Source organism: Electrophorus electricus, chromosome 17 (genome assembly GCF_013358815.1).
Source record: "Electrophorus electricus isolate fEleEle1 chromosome 17, fEleEle1.pri, whole genome shotgun sequence".
Lineage (NCBI taxonomy): Eukaryota > Metazoa > Chordata > Actinopteri > Gymnotiformes > Gymnotidae > Electrophorus > Electrophorus electricus.
Genome location: NC_049551.1, coordinates 5150326 through 5173442, shown reverse-complemented (window position 1 = coordinate 5173442; position 23117 = coordinate 5150326). Strand labels below are relative to the sequence as shown.

Sequence of the window (23117 nt, the reverse complement as noted above, 5' to 3'; positions counted from 1 at the left end):
CTTGATACGGTCTTGTGCGTATTTGACAATTTTTGCGCAGCAGTTGTGAGCGTTGTAAACTAAACTAAAAATACTTAGTTGATTACAGAGCTGCCTTTTAATGATTGATGTATACAGTTAAATCAATTTCCGTCTGCTCAGTTTAGTATAGTAGAGGTAGAATGTTAAAATGTTAAAGATTTTAAATTATGGCGGTGCCTCCAATAGTACAGCTTTATTCTGAGGTTTTATTAAAATAAGTTACAATGACATCTGTTCATTATAATTTACATTTTACATTGAACGAAAGAGACTACTGAAACTACTGATTGCCTTGAACACAACCCATTCTCTGTCTAGCCACGCCCTTTAAAAAACGTACATTGATTGGCAGTTTCTAAGGCAACTCTAGGAACGTATCTACGTCATGAGGTCATCCGGGAACTTAGCGGTTTGATTGACAGTCGTCATGGTAACGTTCTTACTCGGCTTCCATTTTGTTCCTTACTTTTTCTTCCGTCAAATATTTGAGGTGTGATTGCTGTTACGGATATTAATCGACGCGAACAATTCAAATCCATTTAGATACCAATTAAATGCATATGAGGTTGTAGTCCGAATGAAGTAGATAACTTTAGTTCGATTGCAGGAGCTAAAGCGGTTGGTCATGTCTGAGGTCCGCCGGGCCGGTCCGCTGCGCAGGTTTGGAACGCGCGCCATTTTGTAAAATTTACACAAAAAAGGAAGAAGTAGCTAGATGATGATGAGATCTCCCCCAAGAGATGCAGCTAGTTCGCCGCCAGTTAAAAGGTTATTTTCGGTAAATATGCATTTCAAATCCGTGTGTCTTGTAACGTTATTACGTGACGAGCGTCACTGACAGCTGATGCCTTCTCGGCGAGGGTCAAAATGTAGCTGTATTTCTGTGCCCAGATCGGATAAGTTTGTGTTGACGGAGGTTTTGAGATGACGGAGAGGCGCTGTTGATTTGGAAAGGAGTTGACACAAAGTCAAACGACTCAGGGTTGAAGCTTCGTCGGACAATTTATTTACACCGGATCGTAAAAGAAGACATTGGATTTCTCACGAGAATCGTTTTTAAACATATGAGAATATTTTCTCTCATCCACAGAGGGACACGTAGCAACAAGGTAAGTTGTGCTGCATGAGTGATGAGTAGCTAAAGGATGTTAGCTAGCGAGCTAGCGTTGCTCGCTGTCTTGTTGGCTAGCTATTAAGCTCACCGATTCCATTACATTGAGAACGAGATGGCTAGCAGCTAGCTAATGGGCTTTGCTAAGGGCTGCTAACAAGCGGATCAATAACTCTTCGATCTATTTGTGTTTAGCAGGATTACATGAAGCCGACATAAGGTGTTATCTTAGTTATGATGCACGTGTATCTAAATAGAGATTAAAAGGTCTAGGCGCTTAATTTTAGCAGGCCGAAATGTGAACTTACTAACATTAGCTAGCATGCTCAAAATAGCCAGCTAGTCGTAATGTATAGTAATACTATTTCATGTTATTTCATTTTTACAAAATGTCACTGTCAACTATCCGTTCAAATCGAGAATTAAAAAAGAGTTGGTTTGATTTTCGTCGAGCTTGTTCTTGTTGGTATAATTTGCGTTAGCCTTTTGAGCGCGATAGTTAGCTGGCTAGATTAGCTAGCTAGCTAGATAGCTAACTAGCCAAAGCGTTTTAGCTGTAACGGTAGCTAGTCAGGTATCGCTAGCTAGCTAGCTACCTGTATGACAGCTCTCCTGGACACAGTCAACTAACGTTAGACTGACGCGCTCAACCATTTGCGGCTACTAACACAAATAAGGTCAGTAATCATTTGAATGACTGTTATCATCCGTTACTTATGAGTCATTGGATTAAACAAGATTTAACGATTTTAAGCACGCAAAAGTTAAAAGGAGTTTGCAAGTGGTAGCAGGCTAACGTTAACAACCTTGCCAATTCTATCCTGTCGAGCATCGGTGTATTTTGAGTGTTAGTCTATATATAGTCATTTAAAATCAATATAAGCGGAATTGTTTGATAATATAAAGGAAGCATGTCTCTGTCCATTTGCTACAGTCGGTTGCTTTTCAAGTAGATAACTATATAAAGAGTGAATAAGGTGTTTTACGCAAGATGTGATGTTTCTAGTGCAACGCAGATGCTTGGCTAGCTATTTGACTGTTCGTGCAGGAGGTAATCAATTTATATTGTATTTAGGGTCAACTGAGTTGATGATACACGCTTATGCTTGAAAATGCAACTTACTGTGTCTTCAGAACCTATTTGTTTCCTCATTACATATTGGTACCCGTCTACATATTAGCTCTCGTGTTTTTGTTTACATTTGGTCCAGTACTTGCATCAAAATGTTATTTAAAATGTTATTTGGAGATCACATAATGTGCATTACTGATTCACAGTCATAGTCTTACAACATACAGTTCAGTTGAAAATAATTGTAACAGATCTTAAACAATGGGGAGAGAGAGAAAATCGTAGTGATTATTGAATGAATGAATGTTTTTTAATAAGGCTCTTGTACACTCCCAAATGTTCACTGAAATTCAGAGCCTCATTATTTTCATACATTTAAAACTTTAACCATGTAAGTTGCACATAGTACCAACTCTTAAAAAGGGATGACTGTATTCAGTGTTTGTAAACGTATGGGACAATAAATTGCTATTGGGTGGAGATTCTGTGAAGGTTGCCTTAAAAAGTATGTTTTGTGTTGAGCATAAAACAAGTTGTTAACTAGTAAAGTACTACTTGAGTATTGCCAGGTAACTTGGATTTGTTATACAGTAACCTGGGTTTGTGGCATGTGTAAGATTCACCGTTCTTATTGCATTTAAGCCTCCTTGTTCCTTGGATGTACTGTCTTGTCCTCTGTCGTAACTACTCCTAAAACCTTCATTAATACTACTGTTATTATTTATTAAATGGTCTGATAAATGGTGCATTCCTCACAGATCCACACCAATGATTGTGCAAGTTGAAGATAAGTCAGAACATCAAACGTTGATAGACCCTGTTGAGGCATCAGGGCTGTTCTCCTGTAGAAACCACTTGGAAGTTGGTTCAGGTAGCCTTTCTTGTTCTGAGTCTTAAAATCTCCAACTTGAATAGCAAATTGGCAGTTAGGCCTTGGTAATGCATGCAGTCATTCTGCTCAATATAATATTAGATGATTTTCAGTATTGCTTTTGATTACAATGCTAATTTCTCATATGAATTTAAGTTGTTACTTGCTTTTGCAATTTGCCTCCCATTCTAGTGGGCTGTGGTTTGCAGATGGACTCCCTTGCCAGGATGATATGAGACTTGCCAGAGGACGATGCATACAGGTATAGCCATTCTTACTTTTAAAAGTAGTGCTTAAAGCATCTGAATATCTAAAGTTGTGGGATAAAAGGAATGTCTGTACACATTGAATATGCATTACATATGGGCAGTGGGGACATTTTGGTGAAAACATTTTAACTGCTCAGTTTGTTACCTAAAGTTTGTGTACCCTAAATATAGCATTCAGCGTTGTCTGTAGGATGTGATCAAATCTGTGACTATAATCTGTGCCCTGTGGAAAAACCTGGAATCTCTGCCAGTTATGATGAGTCTACAAACACTGAGACTTCTCTTGTATACCCAAAACTGACTAGGCACCTGCCACCCTTTTTATTTTATGTCCTTGCTGGTACTTGCATGAGTTGTTAAGAACATGATGGAGGGTTTCTTTCAGGAGATGAATGTGTAAGTCAGTGTGCCCTGTTGAATGCAGTGCAGGCAGCCTTAGCCATGGTGAAATTCCATACAACACCCTAAGCTTTATTTAAAAATCTGCTAAGCAAACTTGGAGACAGTCCAAGCTCTCAGGCTGTCTTTTTTGATCAGTAAGGATATCAGGAGTACTGCTTATTTGCTATCTTGAGTGTGGTTTGTATAAGAGTTGTATTGAAATAAATTAGTCTTGCATGAAGTTCTCTATTTAGGGCAAACATGCTCCTCAACTATAAATGTTTAAAAATATAGGCCATGCTCCCTCCTGGCAGCTGCCGTGCATTTTCTGCTCCTGTCTCCAGGGTCAGCTATCAGAGTTCCTTTCTCGGAGAAACTGATTCCGGGTTCCTAACCCGTGAGCTTTTCTGTCAGCAAATACTGTGTTAAACTGTGCTGGGAAATGTGTCAAAGTGCAATGCAATTTCATGCTTGTTACCCGTTTTCCTATTGGATCAGGCATTGAAGCTTTGCCCTAGCAACAAAAGTGGGTTATTTGCATACCCTTTCCTGATTGGCTCCCGCTCTGGCTCTGTGGCGAATCACGCGTCATCTTCCTGGTGGTAGGCTATGCTAATGAGGCACTGTTGCTGGGGTTGAGAGTGCTGGTTGCCAGTGTGGTTCTGGTGCATTGTGACTGCCTGGTGAGAGACGGTGATAAATGAGGACTTAATGATCTGCACAATTCCCTCTCACTGCAGACACATTCACATTTCAAAACACTGCTCAACAACATTTGCCAAGCTGTATAGCTAAGTTAAAACAAACAGGCTAAATCAGCTTCCTGCCATCTGAAAACAGGCAGTTGGTTGAGTTCTTTCTTGGAGGACTTTTTTTTTTTTTTTTTTTTTTTTTTTTTTTTTTTCATTGTTTGTTTTACGTGATTTTGCTGAATCCCTATGTGCTCAGACTGACACACAAATAGTTCATGAAAATCCACCTCTTCTTATGCGATAAGACTCTTGTTTAGTTATTTTCATCTAGGACAATTTCTCTGACTGTGTATCTTAAGATTTAATAAAGAGAATAAATTAATATACTGCACCATACCACACCCCCTTTTTTTGGAAACATTGTGCTAATTGACTAATAGACTAATAGACCGATGGTGTGTAAGTGTGTCATTTGTCTGTTACAGTGTGTTTTAGCAATGCAATACTGTAGAGGTCCTGAAAGGATGTTTCTAGCTATGGGCGTGTGTGAGCGCTGGAGAGCCGGGAAGTGTAGTACTGTAGTGGCAATTGAAGGATGTCTGGGCATTAGGGGTATGTATAATGTGGTACTGCTGTTGAGCTCTTCAGTGTGGAGACTGATGGTGAACCAGCTGAGTCATAAACAGACACACACATGCACAGATACACAGCTCCAATTATGCCTGCCCTTGTCCTCTTATTATACAGTGGCACCAAGCTACCCTGGCAGGAGTGTATGAGTCTGAGGGGGAGTGTGACGGGAGTGCTGTTGTAGGAGCTACTGTATGCCTATGTCCTCTATATTAACTCATATCAACTGTAATGTCAGCCTATTAATTATGCCTACAAACTAACCACAGATATGGTATGTAACTCATGGAACATGTTAACACAGGTCTAGCTTTGGATGGTAAGCATGCGTAGGTTTTGATGGAATTGATTGGTGTGTTACTTGATGCTGTAGGCTTTTTAAAGGCATGTTTATATGCAACATGCTCCTATATAAACTTGTCTATGGCTGTCCAGCATTTTTCATTAAAATTTTTACTTCATATTTCAAAATATTTGAATAATCGTGTTCGTCATTTAAAGGTATGTTTTAGTAATTGTCCAGTAATGAGTAGTAAAGATGCCCATTAACTGTGTTGAATGCCTGAATTTATTAAGAACTGAACTGCATAATTTGAGTGGATTCTGAAGGTTTTGCTTGATTCTCATTGCTGCTTACCTAAGCAATATCAACTACCTCAAGCTAATGGCATCCCACCACCCTCCATCAAGCCTTATGTATAAATACTTGAAAATATCTGCAAATATTTAACAAAAAGTTGTTGTTGTTGTTGTTGTTTGTTTTTTATTTAATTTTTTGGCCATATTGCCCACCTTCATTTGTAATGTAATAAAGCTACAAACAAGGTGTTTTAACTATATATATTTTTCCACATGTAAAGAAATGTACAACCTATTACCATTTTTGGTTGAACAGTGAATCAGTGAAGCAAACACTTGGTGCATCTGAAAGTAATTTACACATGAATGACAATTTATCATTAACAAAAAACTGCTGCACTTAATGGGTGTCTAGTGCAATTATTATTATTATTATTATTATTATTATTATTATTATTTATCTTGAGGAGCAATAAAATGTTCTATTTTGGGGGAACTGTAACAAGTGCTGGGCATAATCTTATGACAAAAGCATGATGGCATGCTGCTGTTTTTGGCTGTGCTTTTCTGGATGTGCTATAAACTGATCTGCACTAATGGAGGCTGACTCCTCTCGCTAGAGAATGCTTTAGACTGTCGTACCATTTGGATCCTTACATAAGATGTTCATCCGTATTGCATGCCTTTGGTATGCTCAAAGCAAGAGTGAGCGATAGTGGAGATGGCAGCATCCCTCACCCGAAGTGAAACTGGGCAGGGAAGGGGGACTCTAGCACTGGAGCTGTGAATGCTAGTGTTAAGGCAAATGCAGATTTGGGCTTCTAATATTTGTGGAGTTGATGCTCCTCCTGGTTCTAGAGGGTTCCCCCCCCCCACCTCTGAGTTGGTGTGTGTGTGTGTGTGTGTGTGTGTGTGTGTGGTTGTGGTTGCAGGAGGAGAGACCTCAGCATGCAAACCCTCATCTGTACGGCTTGCTCCTTCGTTTTCGTTCAATGTGGCAGATGTGCAGATGGCTGCGCAGACGCCCCATTCTCACCCGCCGTTCAGTGACGGCCACCAGGCGAGCGCTGACCCGCCGGCACCTGTGCTGCCCTACGGCCCACAGGGCCCGCAGCTCGCCACCACCCAGGTACACACGTTCACCCAGCACCACTTGCCACACTGTACTGCTTCATACTCCTCTATAATCATAATTCAGCACCAGCTCCTGCGCTTCTAGTCCTAGCCACAGTGCGCTGTGTGGAATGGCTCTCCTTTAATTCTACACATGGGCTGTATTTGGGCATGTTTACTTGGATGTCATTAAATGGAGGGAATTTAGCGTTGATGAGGAGTAAAAAGCATGTTAACCACACCAAAAATGACATTCAATAAACTCTTTTCAGTAGAAGTCAGGATTGCATATGGGGTGGGTGTGTGTGTGATCAGGTGACTGCTGATGTGGTGATGTTACAGAGGCGGATCCCCCAGTGCTTTCGGGATCCGTCCACAGCTCCCTTAAGAAAACTCTCCATTGAACTGATCAAAACCTACAAACACATCAACGAGGTGAGTCACTCTGGCCCTGGTTACGGGCCCCCAGGTACCTGCAATTTTAGTTTGTAAACCTGATGTTTATTTAATTCTTTGATGATTATTTTTTATTTCTTAAAGCATCTGAAAGCATTCACTCAAATGTTTGTTTTTCTTGCTTTAGGTTTACTATGCAAAAAAGAAGCGGCGTCACCAACAGGGCCAAGGGGAAGACTCCAGCAACAAGAAGGAGAGGAAGATTTACAATGACGGTTATGACGATGACAACTTTGACTACATTGTTAAAAATGGCGAGAAATGGATGGATCGCTATGAGATTGATTCTTTGATAGGCAAAGGGTCCTTTGGACAGGTGGGTTTCAGTCATATGGGTTTTTTTTTTGTCAGAACCATCATAGATCATTACCATGTCAACAGACATTTAAAAAAAAATTGTCAGGGGCCATTAATTCAATTAAATAAAAAAGGATGGAGTTTCTGCATGGTCATGCTGAGACATAAATCTGCACTTGTGGTCTCCATAACAAGTGGTATATTTGTCTCCCCCTGCTGGCAGGTCGTGAAGGCCTATGACCGCTTGGAACAGGAGTGGGTTGCCATTAAGATCATAAAAAATAAAAAGGCTTTTCTAAACCAAGCACAGATTGAAGTACGGCTCCTGGAGCTCATGAACAAACATGATACAGAAATGAAGTACTACATAGGTAATGAATATTGGTATTAACGGGTATAATTTAACTTGTACTGAGGTGTGTGGCCAGGTTAATGAACTGCAACTACAGTTCGAACTTTAATTATAGGCAGAAGAATGTGAACCTAGGTTTCTTTTTGATGGCTCATGCTGCCATCTAGTGTTTGCACTGAAAAATGTCTAAATGCTAGAAAGAAATAGGTTGGTCAGTCAATACAGCAATATTGCTACATTTTAACAAACTTCTAATAAAGTTTTGTTCCATGAGGACAAGGTTTAATTTAAATATTTACATAATGTATTTTTCTTTTAGACATTTTTAAGATTTTTGAGGTCTGCCTTTTGTGTGTGGCATATGGTATTCATGCCCTTTGCGTTGACCTTCCATGTCCTCAGTCCACCTGAAGCGTCACTTCATGTTTCGGAACCACCTGTGTCTGGTGTTCGAGATGCTGTCCTACAACCTGTACGACCTGCTACGCAACACCAACTTCCGCGGCGTCTCACTCAACCTGACACGCAAGTTCGCGCAGCAGTTGTGCACGGCGCTGCTCTTCCTGGCCACACCCGAGCTCAGCATCATCCACTGTGACCTCAAGCCCGAGAACATCCTGCTCTGCAACCCCAAGCGATCCGCCATCAAGATCGTTGACTTCGGCAGCTCCTGTCAGCTGGGCCAGCGGGTGGGTAGCCTGGGTCTCGTGGCTGGGCTCTGGGTCTCATGGTTGGTTTATGTGGTTCAGTCCTTCCTGTTTTTGTTAATTGGTTCATGTGGTTTGAGTTTGCTAGTTTTGGAGATTAGTTAAAGGAAAAAAAAAAAAGAAAAGGTGGAATATTTACAAAAGGAATAAGGCAGAGACATAAAGAGGCAATTGTAGAGTGCTTGCCATGCCTGCTACTTCCTTTTGGTAACACCGTGTACTTGATTTTCCCCTCAGATATACCAGTACATCCAGAGTCGGTTCTATCGCTCTCCGGAGGTGCTTCTGGGTATGCCCTATGACCTGGCTATAGACATGTGGTCCCTGGGCTGCATCCTGGTGGAGATGCACACTGGAGAGCCTCTGTTCAGTGGAGCCAATGAGGTGTGTTTGTATAGGGCAAGCCGCCTGCATTTACTTTATGCTGAAAGCGGAAAGCGGCTGTTACAGGCTCTGCTCTTAAGGCATACAGCACTGTTTGATTTGTGGTTGTGTATGACATGTTGCCACGCCTTTTCTGGCAGGTGGACCAAATGAACAAGATAGTGGAAGTTCTGGGGATCCCTCCCAGCCACATATTAGATCAGGCGCCAAAGGCGAGAAAGTTCTTTGAGAAGATGTCTGACAGCACATGGTGTGCAAAGAAGACCAAAGATGGAAAACGGGTGCGTTTCTTTCCAGGACTCATTTTGTAGCCAAGCAAGAAGGGCTTGTTTACAGCGCCAGTCAGGAGTCCCTTCTGCTGGAAGGGCATTGTTGCCTTGTGTAGCACCCGAGGCGTTCAGTCAGATGCCACTGCACTGCTGTCATGCTGCTGTGGTAAACTTTAATGTTCCTGGCATCTGTGGTGCTTTTCAGATGGTTCTGTATGACAGAAATCTGCTGGGCCTTCTCTGCTGCAGTGAGTGGTGGTGTTTTGTGTGGATTATAATAAATAAGTGTTTTTGTCTCTGCAGTATAAGCCAGCGGGCTCTCGCAAGCTGCACAACATCCTGGGGGTGGAGGTGGGCGGCCCGGGTGGGCGGCGGGCAGGCGAGTCAGGCCACGCTGTCGCCGACTACCTGAAGTTCAAAGACCTGATCCTACGGATGCTGGACTATGACCCGAAGAGCCGCATCCAGCCGTACTACGCGCTGCAGCACAGCTTCTTCAAGAAGACGGCTGACGAGGGCACCAACACCAGCAGCAGCGTGTCCACCAGCCCGGCGCTCGAGCAGTCTCAGTCCTCCGGGACCACCTCCAGCACTTCCTCCAGCTCGGGTGAGTAAGCGCACGTGCCTGGCTCTGGGTCCCGCTGCGTTGCTGATAAAGAGGGAAAGCGCTCCCTCACAACAGAAAACCAATGATCACTGTATTGCCTGCATGCCGTAGGAGTGCAAGGGATCTCATGCCGAAGCGGTGGAATGTTTATGGTGTTTTTTAGGAGGTTCTTCTGGGACGAGCACCAGTGGGCGTGCCCGCTCTGACCCCACCCATCAGCACCGGCTCAGTGGAGGCCACTTCAGTGCTGCAGTGGGCATGGACTGCCACAACCTCTGTCCTCAGGTACATACATGCCTATGTCTCATGAGACATGGTCAAAGAATGGAGAAGCAAAATTCCGGGTCGGAAATGAATTGATCTAAAGAGTGGATTGTCTGAGGGTAGAGACTACTTTACTGCTCTTGCGCTGCTTCTGTTTTTATCTTGACCCCCTGGGTGTGATCTTTTTTCCTTTTCCTTGCTCTCCCTGTTTCTCAGACGAGGCAGGCATTCCCCGGGCTGGGCTGGGTGGGTGGAGATGGCCTCCAGCAGGCTGCCGGAGAGACCCACCCCGTCCAAGAGACCACCTTCCATGTGCCTCCCCACCAGCCCAAGCCTCTGCACCCCCATGGCTCCCACCACCACCACCACCACCACCACCACCACCACGGCCAGCACGGGCAGGGCCCGGCGCGTCCGCGCCCCAGACTCTACTCGCCCTCGCACAGCGCCTCCACCCAGGACTCCATGGAGGTTTCGCATGGCCACCTGTCCATGACCTCCCTGTCTTCCTCGGCCTCCTCCTCATCCACCTCCTCGTCCTCCACGGGGAACCACCACCAGGCTTACCAGAGCCGCCCGCTGGCGCTCGGCCTGGCCTACAGCCACCCGGGTGGCATGAGCCTCGGCCTGGGCGCCTTCTCCAACCCACGCCAGGAGACGGGCTTGGCGGGGAACCCATCCTACCCGCTAGCCACGAACTCTGGCGCGGGCCACTACATAGCAGAGACTCACATGGGCCTGCATCAGGGCCTGGAGCGTGAGGACTCCCCCATGGCTGGCGTGTGTGTGCAGCCGAGCTCCGTGGCCAGCTCCTGACTACGCTGAGGACACTTACCCCTACCACCCACCCTCCATGTGTGTGTTTTTAAAAAAAAAAACAACAAAAAAAAACGCTGGTGTTTTTTCAGAAGTGCATAGAGATTAAAAGCTGCTGTAAAGAGAAGGGAAACGCTGACTGACAGTCTAGCGCCAAGCTTGGCGCACAAGCGTTCGAAGCTCCCCTCTGCTCACTGCTGGAGGCCTACGTTTCAGTCAGTTACCAGTTTTTTGCTTGGAACGTTTTTCAAGTGAAATTTGATTTTATTATACAAAGGAGAAAAAAAAGGTATCATACATTTTCACCTATTCCTTTTCACTCAGCTCGTTTTAATTGCTTGTTAACATATGCACCTTCCTGACAGCCGTGAGATTAGGTTTCTGTTTTAGGTCTGGGAGAAAGGTCCAGCGGTCGGGGAGACGTCGGCCTGTAGTCACCAGTAATGCAATGCGGCAAAATCCCACTGTCATGTCCAACGGTTCCGCTTTCAGATGCCATTTTTGTTTGCTTTCTCAGCAGGTGTGCTTTTTTGACCGCTTTCTCCTTCACGTTGTGCAATTCACTGCTTTGAGTTTAGCTTTCTGTGAAGCAGCATTAGAAATGATGTGCTGTGTGTGTCCCTCCTGCAGAGGGCACCATGTGTGAGTCTCTCCCCCAGAGAGCGCAGTCTGCGAGTCTCTTCCCCAGAGGGTGCAGGTTGCAAAGCTCTATGCCCTAGAGGGCGTAGTTTGTGAGTCTGCCTTAGAGAGCTGTGTGGGTCCCAGAGCAGCATTGTGCTGGTATTCTGTTTGGTGAAGAGCTCTAGTGAGCAGTGGAGTGGGCAGAAGCCTGGTACTGGGTGGTGGTGGACAGCAAGTTTGAAATATGGCCTTATCACGCACTGAATGAAGAAAAGCTGGACATTACCCTTAATGTGGGGGGAAAAATAGCTTTCCTGTATTTTTGAAGTCTGGAATACACTTAAGTCTTTACACATGAGAAATAGGAAACAGAGTATGAGAATGGATATTTGAGGCCTTCCTTACCTAGAAATCTACTATTTGGGAGTCGTGTGGGTTTTTTTGGGGGTATTTTTTTATTTTATTTCATTTTATTTTTTTGTTTTTTTGGGGGATTTTTTTTTTTTTCTTTTTTTTGCTGGGCCTTGTGAATTCACACATTTAGTGTTGCAAGTTGAATGGAATCAGCTACTGCTGTGTCCCGTAGTGCTTTGTTTGTTTGTTTGTTTCCCACTCGCTTTTTCTTCTTTGCTTTGTTTTAATTTTGTTGTTTTCAGCATGATTTGCTTTGAGCCTCTGCACATTTTTATTTTGTGTTCACCCTGGAAATCTTAAAATGCAGATGTTTGTGTGACCTGCTTTTTATTTTGCCTCACAATTATGCTGTGAATTTTAGGAGAGTTTAATTTCCCTCTTGATAATTTATTGTACCAAAGCAGTTTTTTTTATAGCACATAGATGTCTGTAACCAATAATGTAGCAGTTGTGCACTTTGAAACAAGGTGTATCAGACCTTTTTTTTAATGTCAGTAAAATGGCTGTATCTATTGCTTTATCAATACTGGAACTGTTGTTTAATGCGGCATATTTACTGAGCGCTGGATCCCGAACAGTATCAGTTTTAATTCGTTTTTTTGGTTGTTGTTGTTGCTGTTGTTGTTGCTGTTGTTGTTGCTGTTGTTGTTGTTGCTTTGTTTGTTTGTTTTTGTTTTTCGTGAGTAGATTTTAGTTTGGCTTTGCTCTGTGAGATAGAGGGAGGGTTGATGCCTGTGCTCTTGGCTGCTCTCTGGGTTCCAGAGCTTCATGGTAGATGGTGACTGTCTAGACGCGAGAGCTCTGTCCCCTTTGCCCACACAAGGTGCGAAACGAGGAGTGGCAGACCGCGCGTCCAATCAGATGGCCGGCTCCGCTGCCTTAAGTGCCCAGCGCCCGCCACTCTCCCGAAAGAAACGACTCCGCTGCAGTGTCTGCAGGCTCAGCAAGGAGGGCGTGGCTTCGGGTTCTGGTCTGGCCCCTCTGTGGGCTTGGACAGAAAAGGCTCAGCACCAGCTCTCAATAAGTTGGACAGGGGCGGGGGGGGGGGTTGACATGCGTGAGAACACAGTCTGGTCAACAGAGTCATCTTTCTGTCTCGTGCTCTATTACTTTCTCCCTTTTTGCTGAAGGTATCCTCATATGCCTCTCTCTCTCTCTCTCTCTCTCTCTCTCTCTCTCTCTCTCTCTCTCTGTGTGTGTGTGTGTCTCTCTCTCTCTCTCTCTCTCTCTCTCTGTCGCACTCTTTCTCTCTTGCTCTCTCCATGTGAGCGTGATCATGCCTATAAATACAAGGTAAATGCTCCTATAGGGTTCTTATTCTTGGCCAGCAGCAGAGGACAGCTAACGGGAGGAGTCCATGAAACCCAGGCTTCAGGTGTTTACTTTGTGACCCCATTTTAATAGCTGAAATAGAATTTATGTACATATTTATATTTTTTTAATAAAGGAAGTTTAGAACTCACTACTTTTTTCCTAATGGTATTTTGAGTACATTTAAGTCAGCTTGGTGACCATGCAGTGGAACTCTGTGGTAGTCAATGGGTATCAGTGCTTCCAGCCCAAAGTAGTTGACAATGCCAGTACAAATGCAAAACTCTAGGGTTTAAATCTAACAGGAGAGTAGATATTCATACCTTAAATATAATAGACAGGGTATAGTGTGTGGATGTGTGTCTACAATCCGAATGGCGGCAGTGTTTTCATATATTCGTATACATAAGAGATTATGTATGCCTAGTACAGGAAATATTTTTGTTGTGTTAATTTGGCACAAGTTTCAATAAATGGGTCCATGTGAAACTGGAAAGTAGGCTATTGCTGGAGGTGCGCGTGTCAAAGTGCACAGCGGTCGTTTACACAGTCCGAACCGTCGCATCCTTGGTGAACGTCAACTCTTGACTACAAGTCCCACAACCGCAACTCCCCCAGGACGAGCGTGAAGCCCCACTGCGGCTTTCCCCTCCCTGCCCTGATCCCTGACCCCTGACCCCCCCACCCCCACCTCAGGCCTCCATGCCCACTCGAGTCTCCAGCCCCTTCTCCCTTTGGTTCCAGGACATCTGATGTGCACTGCTGAGCTGAACAGTGTGACAAGGAGAAGTACCTTTTATCCACAGATTGTACGATCAGGACTTTCTGTGTAAAGTAAAATGTTACTGAGAGGCAGAAATGGACAAACCCTTTGTACTATATTCAAGCGGTCTTATGTATGACATAAAAAGAAAAGTTGCTTAACTTTTGCTTGTCTCCTGGTTCTTGTATTCTGGTTAGTGGATTAACACGAGCGTCTGTCTCCATAGTGGTCTTAGTGACTGCATGGATGACTGGGAAGAAATACGAGGTCATATAAATCAAAGTTCTCAGCATGGCGGCTCTGACCAGTTCTCTCCTTCCCTCCTGCTCCGAATATGAAGGAGCTGTTTCCTGTGCTTTGATCAGCACTACAGACTGACACACTGTAGACCGACGGTCCTCTGAGGTGTCTTCAGTAAGAATGACGTTTAAGAAACGGTAAGGTGCGACTCATAACTAAGAATAACTAACTAAAACCTGTATGGTCGTTAATACAAAACGATTTCATCCGGTACTATTTTGTTTGCTAATGTAGTAAGAAATGGTGTGGCATGCTTTAATACACTGCCATGGCGGTTCTGTTGTAAGTAGATCAAATTTAAGCCAGTACCACAAAGAAATATAAGGCAAACATTTAAACGATAACTTTAGTTAACATTTTTAAATTTAAAGATTAAAAAAGGCTAGGTTTACATATCCTCCCCGTTCTCGTCACTTGTAAATTTTAAAATGATATTAGCCAAGTTGTGTTTTATGATGGGTCTTTTAAAAAGCTTTGCGCATACGCCATGTTCCCCCAGTTCATTTTTGTCATTTTCAGTGCAAACACTTAGTCGCACGAAACGGGACTGCTCCCTATGACAAAATGTAGCATGAAAGTAGTAGTAATTCTTTGCTCTTCCAATATTTCCCTATAGTTCTGCTTTCGTTATTAAACGATATTCTGGGCGTAAAGTTCTGTGAGTAATGTACCTACCTTTTGCTGGGAATAACTTCCTTTATAGGCCTACAGAGAGAAGATTGAAGGATGACAGGTAACAGATGTAGACTAGCTCTAAACATGTTTTAAGCTTTTCATACTGGTTACCAGTATGGAACCCAGCGCCGCATTATAACAGCTTCGTTATAATGATGGGAGACAGCCCATTTGTACCCTGTTTATGCATCAAATCCTATTGTTTCTTATTATGGTTACCATCTGCTGAGTGTTTGTGGTTTTCCAGTGCGCCCTCAAGCCATTCATTTCAACAAATAGACGCGATTTACTCGCTTTGCTCGATTCCTGCTTGGCCTAAAGGAGACCTGGCTACTGTTTGTGAAATAGAAACACTCGCTTTCCTCTTTCAAAAAGCTACATTAAAAATAACCGCTAGGTGGGGAGCTTGACCGATGATTGCATATTGCATACGTTCCACTGACCGTTTGTTTTGCATAAAGTTTATATGAAAAATAATTTCACTCAAGTCCAATAGAACGAAACATTTTGATGTATTGAAGATTAAACAGAATCACGCATGTTGTCATTTCTATATTTCAGCACCTTGGCAAGAGCAAAGGACTTGTTTTTGTTGTGCAAAAAAAAAAAAAAAAAAGCCCCTGAAATGATGCAGTCATTTTAGAATTCTAGAGAATCAAATGAATTCGTGTATATTTTTGCAGTCCCATGTAGATGCAAGAATATTGTTCTCTTCTTTTGGCCCCAATGTTCAAACCATGTGTCCATGTATATCGCTTCGGGTGTCTAAAACAGTTTCGCACTTGCGGTTCTAGAAGGCTAGTAGAATACACCCTGAAATGCATACTCTGAAAATGATGTTTTGATGGTTGAATGACCTGTTAGCGTTTATGGCTGATGGTTGATGCCCTGCCCCAGGGCTTCCAAAACAGATTTTTTTTTTTTTTTCCCTATCTTGAATCTGTTTATTTATTAAAGTTAATCTACGATTGGCTCTTATGGAAATCAGTCTTCGACTCATATATATTAAGAAGGCCAAAAGCTACTCCAAGGTCGTTTGAAGAAAATGGTTATATGCAACACCAGAGACTGAAACAAACAAGCATCTGATCAAAGACCAGCACTCTTGATTTAAGATGCTCTATTAATATGTACTATTAACACAAATTGTTATGATATTAGATAATGATTACCAATAAAATTTGTCATCAAACTTATATACAGTTAAAAAATCCATTCAGCTAAATATCCCTCAAAGCTGAGCTCTTTCAATGGTACTAAAATCTATATTCCTTATTCAGTATTTTTCTGGTACTAAAATAATTAAAATTTAGAATTATGTAGCATTATGTATAATGATACTAGAAGCCTTTGAATTTTGAACCATAAAAACTTAACTTGCTGTAAAATGGTTTAGTTTGGGTCCTTAAAAATTTGAAATAAAAAAAAATCATGACTTCTTTTTCAGCACAGGCTTAGAACACCAGTCTGCTGTTAAGCATGAGTCTAGTATTAGTTTTTAAAAAACATATACTGTTAGAGGCACCCTGTGCTGATGATGTAGTTTCATAATTAAGCAGCTCATTCTAATTACCGAGGGAGAGTTCTAACTCTTTGCCCCAGGCGTAATTAAAACCAACTCTGTGCTGTTAAAGGGTCCGGGCACTAATGAATACTGTGCACCTCCTCTCTGTGCAGATCTAGGAAACCCTTGCGAATCATGACTCTGATAGCGGCCTGCGTTGTGATAGCTGGCTGAAGCCATAAAGACTGACCAGGCATGGCACGAAGCAGGATTCAACACACTTGATTTAACATGTGGATCCCTAGTACAAGTTGTTCCCCATTTTCCTCAGTAGAATTCTGGGTGCATACACTGAGCATTTGAAGAGCTCTCCATTTTTCAAGTAAAATAAAAAGGAATAAAGACTGCATTAGCAAAGTCATCTTGTTCCACTTATTTAGATCCCCCATTACGTGTAAATATCGCAAAACAACTGGTATACAAATAAAATGGATTCCTGTTGGTTTAGACATTTGCTCTTTTGTTGTTGTTTTTTTAAATAAAAAACACAAAATACTGTAATCTTTTAACAAAAACAAAAAGAATATTTAGATATGGTTTATTTCATGAGTCTCTTGTGACACAGAGGGTTTATATAAAACAACAACAACAAAATCATGATACTTCTAGAAACACTAAATATGAGTATTGTACCATATTATGGCTTCTTAGTTAAAATTTTAAAAATCAGTATTTAAAGGAAACAAAAAATTAATAACTAACGTAAAAAATATTTCATGTTCCTGACGCAGTACTTCTCCCTAGAAAACAGAGCACAGAAGAGTTGACATGCCCGTCAAGATGATTGGAGGATCTGATGGAATAGCTCGGTGATTGTTTTGGGGGCATGTAGGAGGCTTTCCCCCCTCTGGATGGCTTGTTCGGAAGGACAGGGGTCCCTCGGTCTGTCGAGGAGCACATCAAAGGGCACTTCAGCAAATATAACGTGTACCAATAGTTACAGCGTCCATTGCCGCTCTGTTCGTGTGGAGAGGAGATATAGATGCAGATGGTGTACTCACTAACAGCCACAAAGCCAATTTCACAACCTGTCTCGTGGAACGAGTGACAACTCACTCTCTCTTTTCTCTTTATCTGTCTATGCATTCAGTATCTGTATTCTTAGAGAAATATTATTCTAAATCTGCTTAGTAGCATTAGGGGCCACTGCTCAGACCAAAATGCATGAGAAGCATGTAGTAAGGAACAAAGTGCTAAACATACAGCACTTTGAATTTTAAATCCCCCTAAAAACTGTAATCTATTCATTTTTTTGTTGCCACGTTTTAAGTATAAGGAGTAATTCTGTGGCCTATATTTTTCTTTCCGGTTTATATAATGTAGATTTACCATGAAGAAACTGGATATCAGAATTAGTAACTGGATGAATGATCACTGTTCAGTTCAGTCCAAAAAGATGGTGTGATGTTAGTTTCATCCATTACATATTTATTCTTTGTTCTATGAGAAAAGTGGAAAAAATAAAGAAAATGTATTGATTGTAGCTGTAACAACTCAAAGTTCAGCTTCCACTTCATCCTACACCAATTGCTTGAGCGAAACGGGCAGGGGTTGGTCTCTTTGGTTGCTTGTGTCCAGTGGGTTCCATGGTAGAACAGTACATGTTTGTATGTGACTCTTGTGGGAAGAGAAGGTCTAAAGTGTCAATGATTAAGGAAAGAGCCCAACTCCCCAAAATATAGAACAAAGTCTTCTGTTTTGCTTAGGAATATATTTTAAATGTATAGCAGTAGCCTATACACTGTTCTTTTCTAGTGCACCTTATTAAGGAATGATAAAGGCTACCTAAGGGCCATCTCAAGCTCAGTCTCCCTTGGCATAAATGCTTCCTCTTATGGCTGTGTCTACTAGATGACAAAATGACAATTAAAATAGAAAATATTTCTCAGTCCTCAGGGAGAACATGTGCGAGCAGCACACCATGAGTCATTTTGGAGATGCACATTCACACAGCACCTGAGGCCATGGGCGTGCGCACACACACACACACACACACATGCGCGCGCATGCGCGTGCACATCACCGCGAACTCTCTCCAATCTTCCTTTTGAAAGTTAAAGGTGCAAAGTACCAGAGACTGCAGAGTCAGGGGTAAACCTATGGTCACAAAAATAAAGGGGGCTTAAGGTGAACCTTAAGGTTTGGTGGGAGATCAGAGCGCGCATGCACAGTCAGGGTGAGTAGTGCCCCCCCACTATCACCACAACCCAGATGAAACCCCCCCCCCACTACAATCCCACCCCCCAGTCATCCCAGTCAGGTGCTGAGGAAGAGCCCAGGAGCCCAGGAGCCCAGGCTAAAGCTTTTGCATCCAGTGAAATATCTGTGCCTCACCTACAACTACCTATCATCCTTTATATATATCATACAGAGTAAATCAACTAGAGTTAATTTTGTACATGCGTGCGTGTGTGTGTGCGTATGTGTATGTGTGTGTGTGTAATATATATATATATATATATATATATATATATATATGAAAACCCAAAAGGTAAAGAAATCCTCTTCCAAAAGGCAAAATATACAGATCCAGTCCAAATCATTACAGTATCAAACAACCTCCAGTCAAATATTCACTCATCTCAAACAATTATTGAAATATGTACAAAAAATACAAATGCAAATGCCCTAGAATATATCTATATATATTCATATACATATATAGGTTTTAATCTTTTAATTAAAAATCTGAAAATAATATATATTTTTTTTATCTTTAAGAAAAAGATTCTTTGAAACCATGCAGTTGCCCAAGCCTCTGAGCCATCTGACTTAAGTCTCTTTGGGGCAGGGGAGGGAGCAGAGGGGGAGGGGCTGGTCTGTGCTGCAGGAGGTCATGTGCTCCAGCACAAGCTTTTTGGGCTCTTTCCTGAGCTGCTCTCAGACCTGTGTCCGGCTACGCAGGACAGAGACGGAGAGGAAGGCAGAGAGAGTGCAAGCCTTAGACAGACAGAGACCCTGTGAGAGAGGCAGAGAGAACGAGACAGAGATAGTGCGTGTATGCATGTGTGAGGGAGCAGGAGGCAGAAAGAGGCAAAGCAGGAGCTTGTGAGTGTGCGTGCTTCAGAGAGACACAGGGTGTGGAAGAGATCGAGCGAGAGCCAGGGAGGAGGCGTTCTCCGCTCGGCCTGCACTCCCCGCTCTAGACTTTGGACTCGTTTTCCATGTTGGCGATGTCCCCGTTCCGCTCAGCCTGCTCCCGCATGCCGTCATCCCCCACGCCGCCGTTGCCCTTCCCCTCGGCCCGATCCGTCTCCAGGCCGCCGTCGCCCGGGTCCAACAGGCCCTGCTGGCTCAGTCTGCTCGCCACGGACCAGGTGAGCGGCAGGCGTGAGCGCGCGCTCATCTCGGCCAGCTCGCGGGCACTGCAGCTGGGCGTGTTGGTCTCGTAGATCTCGTGGAAGCTGTTGTAGTCCACCTCGTAGAAACCGTCCTCCAGCGTGAGCACGGGCGTGAAGCGGTAGCCCCACTTGATCTCGCTGGCCACGTACGAGCTGCGGGCCTGGCACGTCATGCCTGCAGAGAGAGGAAACAAAGCGAGGGCTGATCAGAGGCCAGCCAGCTCATCAAAGAAACACGCTAAGCAGGGAGGAAAAAGAAGGAACCCACGACGACGACAACTACCCTGCACCCGACAGAGGCTGCCTCTGGGCAGGCATTAAAACTAATGTTTAAATATTCGTTTTTACATTTATTGCTAATAGTACCAATTGTTTTTAGGGTTTTGCATTGTGTGTGTGGTTTTTTTTTTTCGGTTTTTTTTTCTGATGCAGAACCTGGAAAAATCTTCATTAGTCCTTGCTACATGACTTGAACATAGTAGAAATATAAAGCTGCTGTTACATCATCTCCTCCTTGACATATGCACTTACCAATATAACAGGTACATCTGTAGCTTCCTTCCATTTCTAAAGTATAATTACATCAATCATGCAAAAAAACACTATTGCAATATCAGTTCGAATGTAAAAAGCAGATGTTTATGGATGTTTATCTGGGAAGTATTACATTTACTATAACAGAGATAACTACTTGGATGAAGAGATGTTATTGGGTGGAGTATATGCGTATAATTTGATTCTTCTGTAACACAATAGACAGGAAAATGCATAAAACAGCAGTAGAACAAAGAGCTCAGAGAGGTTAGGTCGGCTAACCGTCTGTACAATAGTGATAAGCAAACGCAAACGATATATGACTTAAAGCTCCATGATAAACTTTATGAACTCTTTTGAATTACCTGGATTTCTGCATGATTGGCTATGAAAATGTCATGATATAACAATAAATGACTTTGTTAACAAAGAACACACCACATTTCACATTACTATATCTTTACTGAAAATATGGTTGGAACAGTAAGTTAAAAGTAAGACCGGGGGGGGGTTGGGTTCCAAAAGGATTTCTAAAGACTCAGTCCACAGTCAGAAAGACTGTGTTGTTGCAAATAGACTATTGTTGCAAATAGAAAAAAGAAATTCAGCATTGTTGGTACTCTTCCCAGCCATAGAAGTGCCGTAAAGATCAGAGAGCACACATGCCGTAGAATCCTCAAACAAGTGACGCTGATCTCTGTGGTTACAGCTCCGGCTCGGCAGACATCTGTGTTCATGAGTCTACCATAAGAACAATAGTGCAGTAATAATATTTAGTGGGAAACTACCATGAAGGGAACTATTGCCTGGAAAAAAAGCTGCCCATCTCAAATTGACTAATGCCCGCCTAAGTGTTCCACATCATTACTGTTTCTTGGACAGATAAAATCAAAGTTAAACTTTTTTGTGAGTGTACACAGGACTATATTTGGAGACCTTACATAACTAAAAGCATCAAAAAGAGGGAACGCTCTACAGCACACCAGCGACCACATTAGAGCACTCACCTCAAACCCTTTATAAACCTACGGTGTGAACTAAAGCAGAGGGTTTAAGGAACACATCTCAAACTCATACATAAACCAAAACACCTTGGTTTAGATTGATATGCAAAAATACCCATAAATTACAGACACATTTGATTTGTTATTGCCATTACAATTTAACAATAATTATGAAATTGTCCTGGTTGCCCCTCCCCTGTTGTCGTGGTTCCCACAGTGACGCCTGCGATATGTTCATTTGTTCTGGTCTTGTTCCCTAGTTCCACCTCTTGTTTCAGTTTTCCCTGCCCTTGATTTGTTTCACCTGTGTCGGCTTTGTTACCCTGCCCTTGTGTAGTCTGCCTCAGGTGCTTCCTGTTGCTGTTTTGTGTATATATAGTCTTTGTTTCTGCATTTCTGTTGTGGCTCATTGTTGCTTTTGTTGGCTGTACGTCACAGTGACTCTCACTATGCTTCCGTGCTACATCGTTTGGTTAATAGCTGAGTTCTTTGGCTTGTCCTTTGTTTGCGTTTCTCGTTTCGGTTTACCACCTAGTTTCCTTGTTCCTCATGTTTCGTTTTTTCTTCAGCTTGTTATGTTAGCTTCCTTGTTCATTTGTTTCCATCGTTATTATTAAACTTCTCCTAGCGCATGCATCCTGTTTCTCGCCTAGTTACTGCAAAGCGTTACAGATATTTTCAGTTATTAGTTAGGGATTCAAATACTACTTTCATCATTGAATTTTATTGTTCAAACCATTTATTCCATAAAGATAGATATGGAAAATATGGTAAGTGTGAAATGTCTTGTGTGTTTTTTTGTTAAATAAGACAAATAAGATACAATAAATTATAACATTTTAGGTGCTGATCCTGCAGAAATCCAGGCATCTCCAGCAGCTTCACAAACCTTGACTACTTGGAACACAATAACAGTAACGTATCACTACACCAACCTATAGCTACAGTCTTAAAATATAACAGTTGCACACAAAAGTACACTGATCCTTACAGCAGCATAACCAAACCAGAGGTACATTAGTCCTTATAAATACAAGCTGTAATGTATTATATAAACCTACATTCATCAGAGCTGCTTTAGACCGATCTAAACAGGACAGCGGCTAAATCCTCTAAGCATTATAAATATCTTCCGCTACAGACACAAAGTTTTCCCGAGTCTTTTTCATCTTTTGTTCAGTTTAAATCCAAATTCCCTCTAGCAGTCACTGCTGCGGCCTTGTCTGCAGGAATTCCAAGTCAACCAGCTGATGCTGGATCAGTTGTTGCTTCTCATGTCCTAATGAATATGATTATGAAGACAGCTGGAGCCGACCTCAGATCAGCAATCTGATTCTGTTTAGCAGGGGAGACAAGGGCCCTGGATTAGCACCCTGCCCATGCTGCCTGGCCTGCAGCATGGAGACGACCCGATCCCCCCTCACCCCCCCGTGATGTAAGCGTCGTCTCGCCATCTGATGTGCTGATAGAAAGGAAGGAGCTGCGTGGTGGGGTCTGTGGCCAGCAGGGCGGCGTCAGAGCATAGCGCCACCGTTCTCCTATGTAGCTGAGAGGGGTAGTACCACAGAGGCTCAGCACTGAGCCCTGATGGAACACCTGGAGGAGCACACCGTTTACTGCCACACACTCAGGACGGCGCACTCAGTCTGCATCTATGTGGTTGGCCAAGAGAACAACAGGCAGGTGAAGACAGGGAAAA

At 42.8% G+C, this 23117-nt stretch overlaps 2 protein-coding genes and 1 long non-coding RNA gene across 4 annotated transcripts in view; 2 read left to right on the top strand and 1 right to left on the bottom strand.

The window, feature by feature from the left end:
- Positions 1-397: 397 nt before the first annotated feature.
- dyrk1aa (dual-specificity tyrosine-(Y)-phosphorylation regulated kinase 1A, a) lies at positions 398-14165 on the top strand. 2 transcript variants are annotated; one of them, XM_027016999.2, is made up of 14 exons: positions 399-799; positions 913-1130; positions 2963-3075; positions 3268-3337; positions 6559-6755; positions 7055-7174; positions 7323-7511; positions 7716-7863; positions 8247-8533; positions 8789-8935; positions 9076-9216; positions 9508-9811; positions 9975-10096; positions 10292-14165. In XM_027016999.2, the coding sequence occupies exons 4-14, from the start codon at positions 3328-3330 to the stop codon at positions 10889-10891; spliced, it is 2265 nt and encodes a 754-aa protein (XP_026872800.2). In that variant the 5' UTR covers positions 399-799; positions 913-1130; positions 2963-3075; positions 3268-3327; the 3' UTR covers positions 10892-14165. The 2 variants fall into 2 exon arrangements, with proteins under 2 accessions (XP_035391216.1, XP_026872800.2); XM_035535323.1 differs by having other exon boundaries at positions 398-1130.
- A 197-nt stretch (positions 14166-14362) lies between these two features.
- LOC113581694 lies at positions 14363-17211 on the top strand. Its single transcript, XR_003411095.2, has 2 exons — positions 14363-14437; positions 16653-17211. It is a non-coding gene; the product is annotated as an uncharacterized LOC113581694 (long non-coding RNA).
- Positions 17212-19021: 1810 nt separating this feature from the next.
- The window catches only part of kcnj6 (potassium inwardly rectifying channel subfamily J member 6), a 29833-nt gene continuing 25737 nt past the window's right edge, over positions 19022-23117 (bottom strand). Inside the window, exon 3 of the mRNA XM_027017009.2 lies at positions 19022-20055. Within this exon, the coding sequence (XP_026872810.1) occupies positions 19682-20055 (374 nt within the window). The 3' untranslated portion in view covers positions 19022-19681. The remainder of the gene's footprint in view (positions 20056-23117) is intronic.

Coding starts and splice junctions, on each gene's coding strand:
- dyrk1aa (XM_035535323.1), top strand. Junction 6,756..7,054: donor CGCAGCTCGCCACCACCCAG/GTACACACGTTC, acceptor GTGTGTGATCAG/GTGACTGCTGATGTGGTGAT. Junction 10,097..10,291: donor GCCACAACCTCTGTCCTCAG/GTACATACATGC, acceptor CCTGTTTCTCAG/ACGAGGCAGGCATTCCCCGG.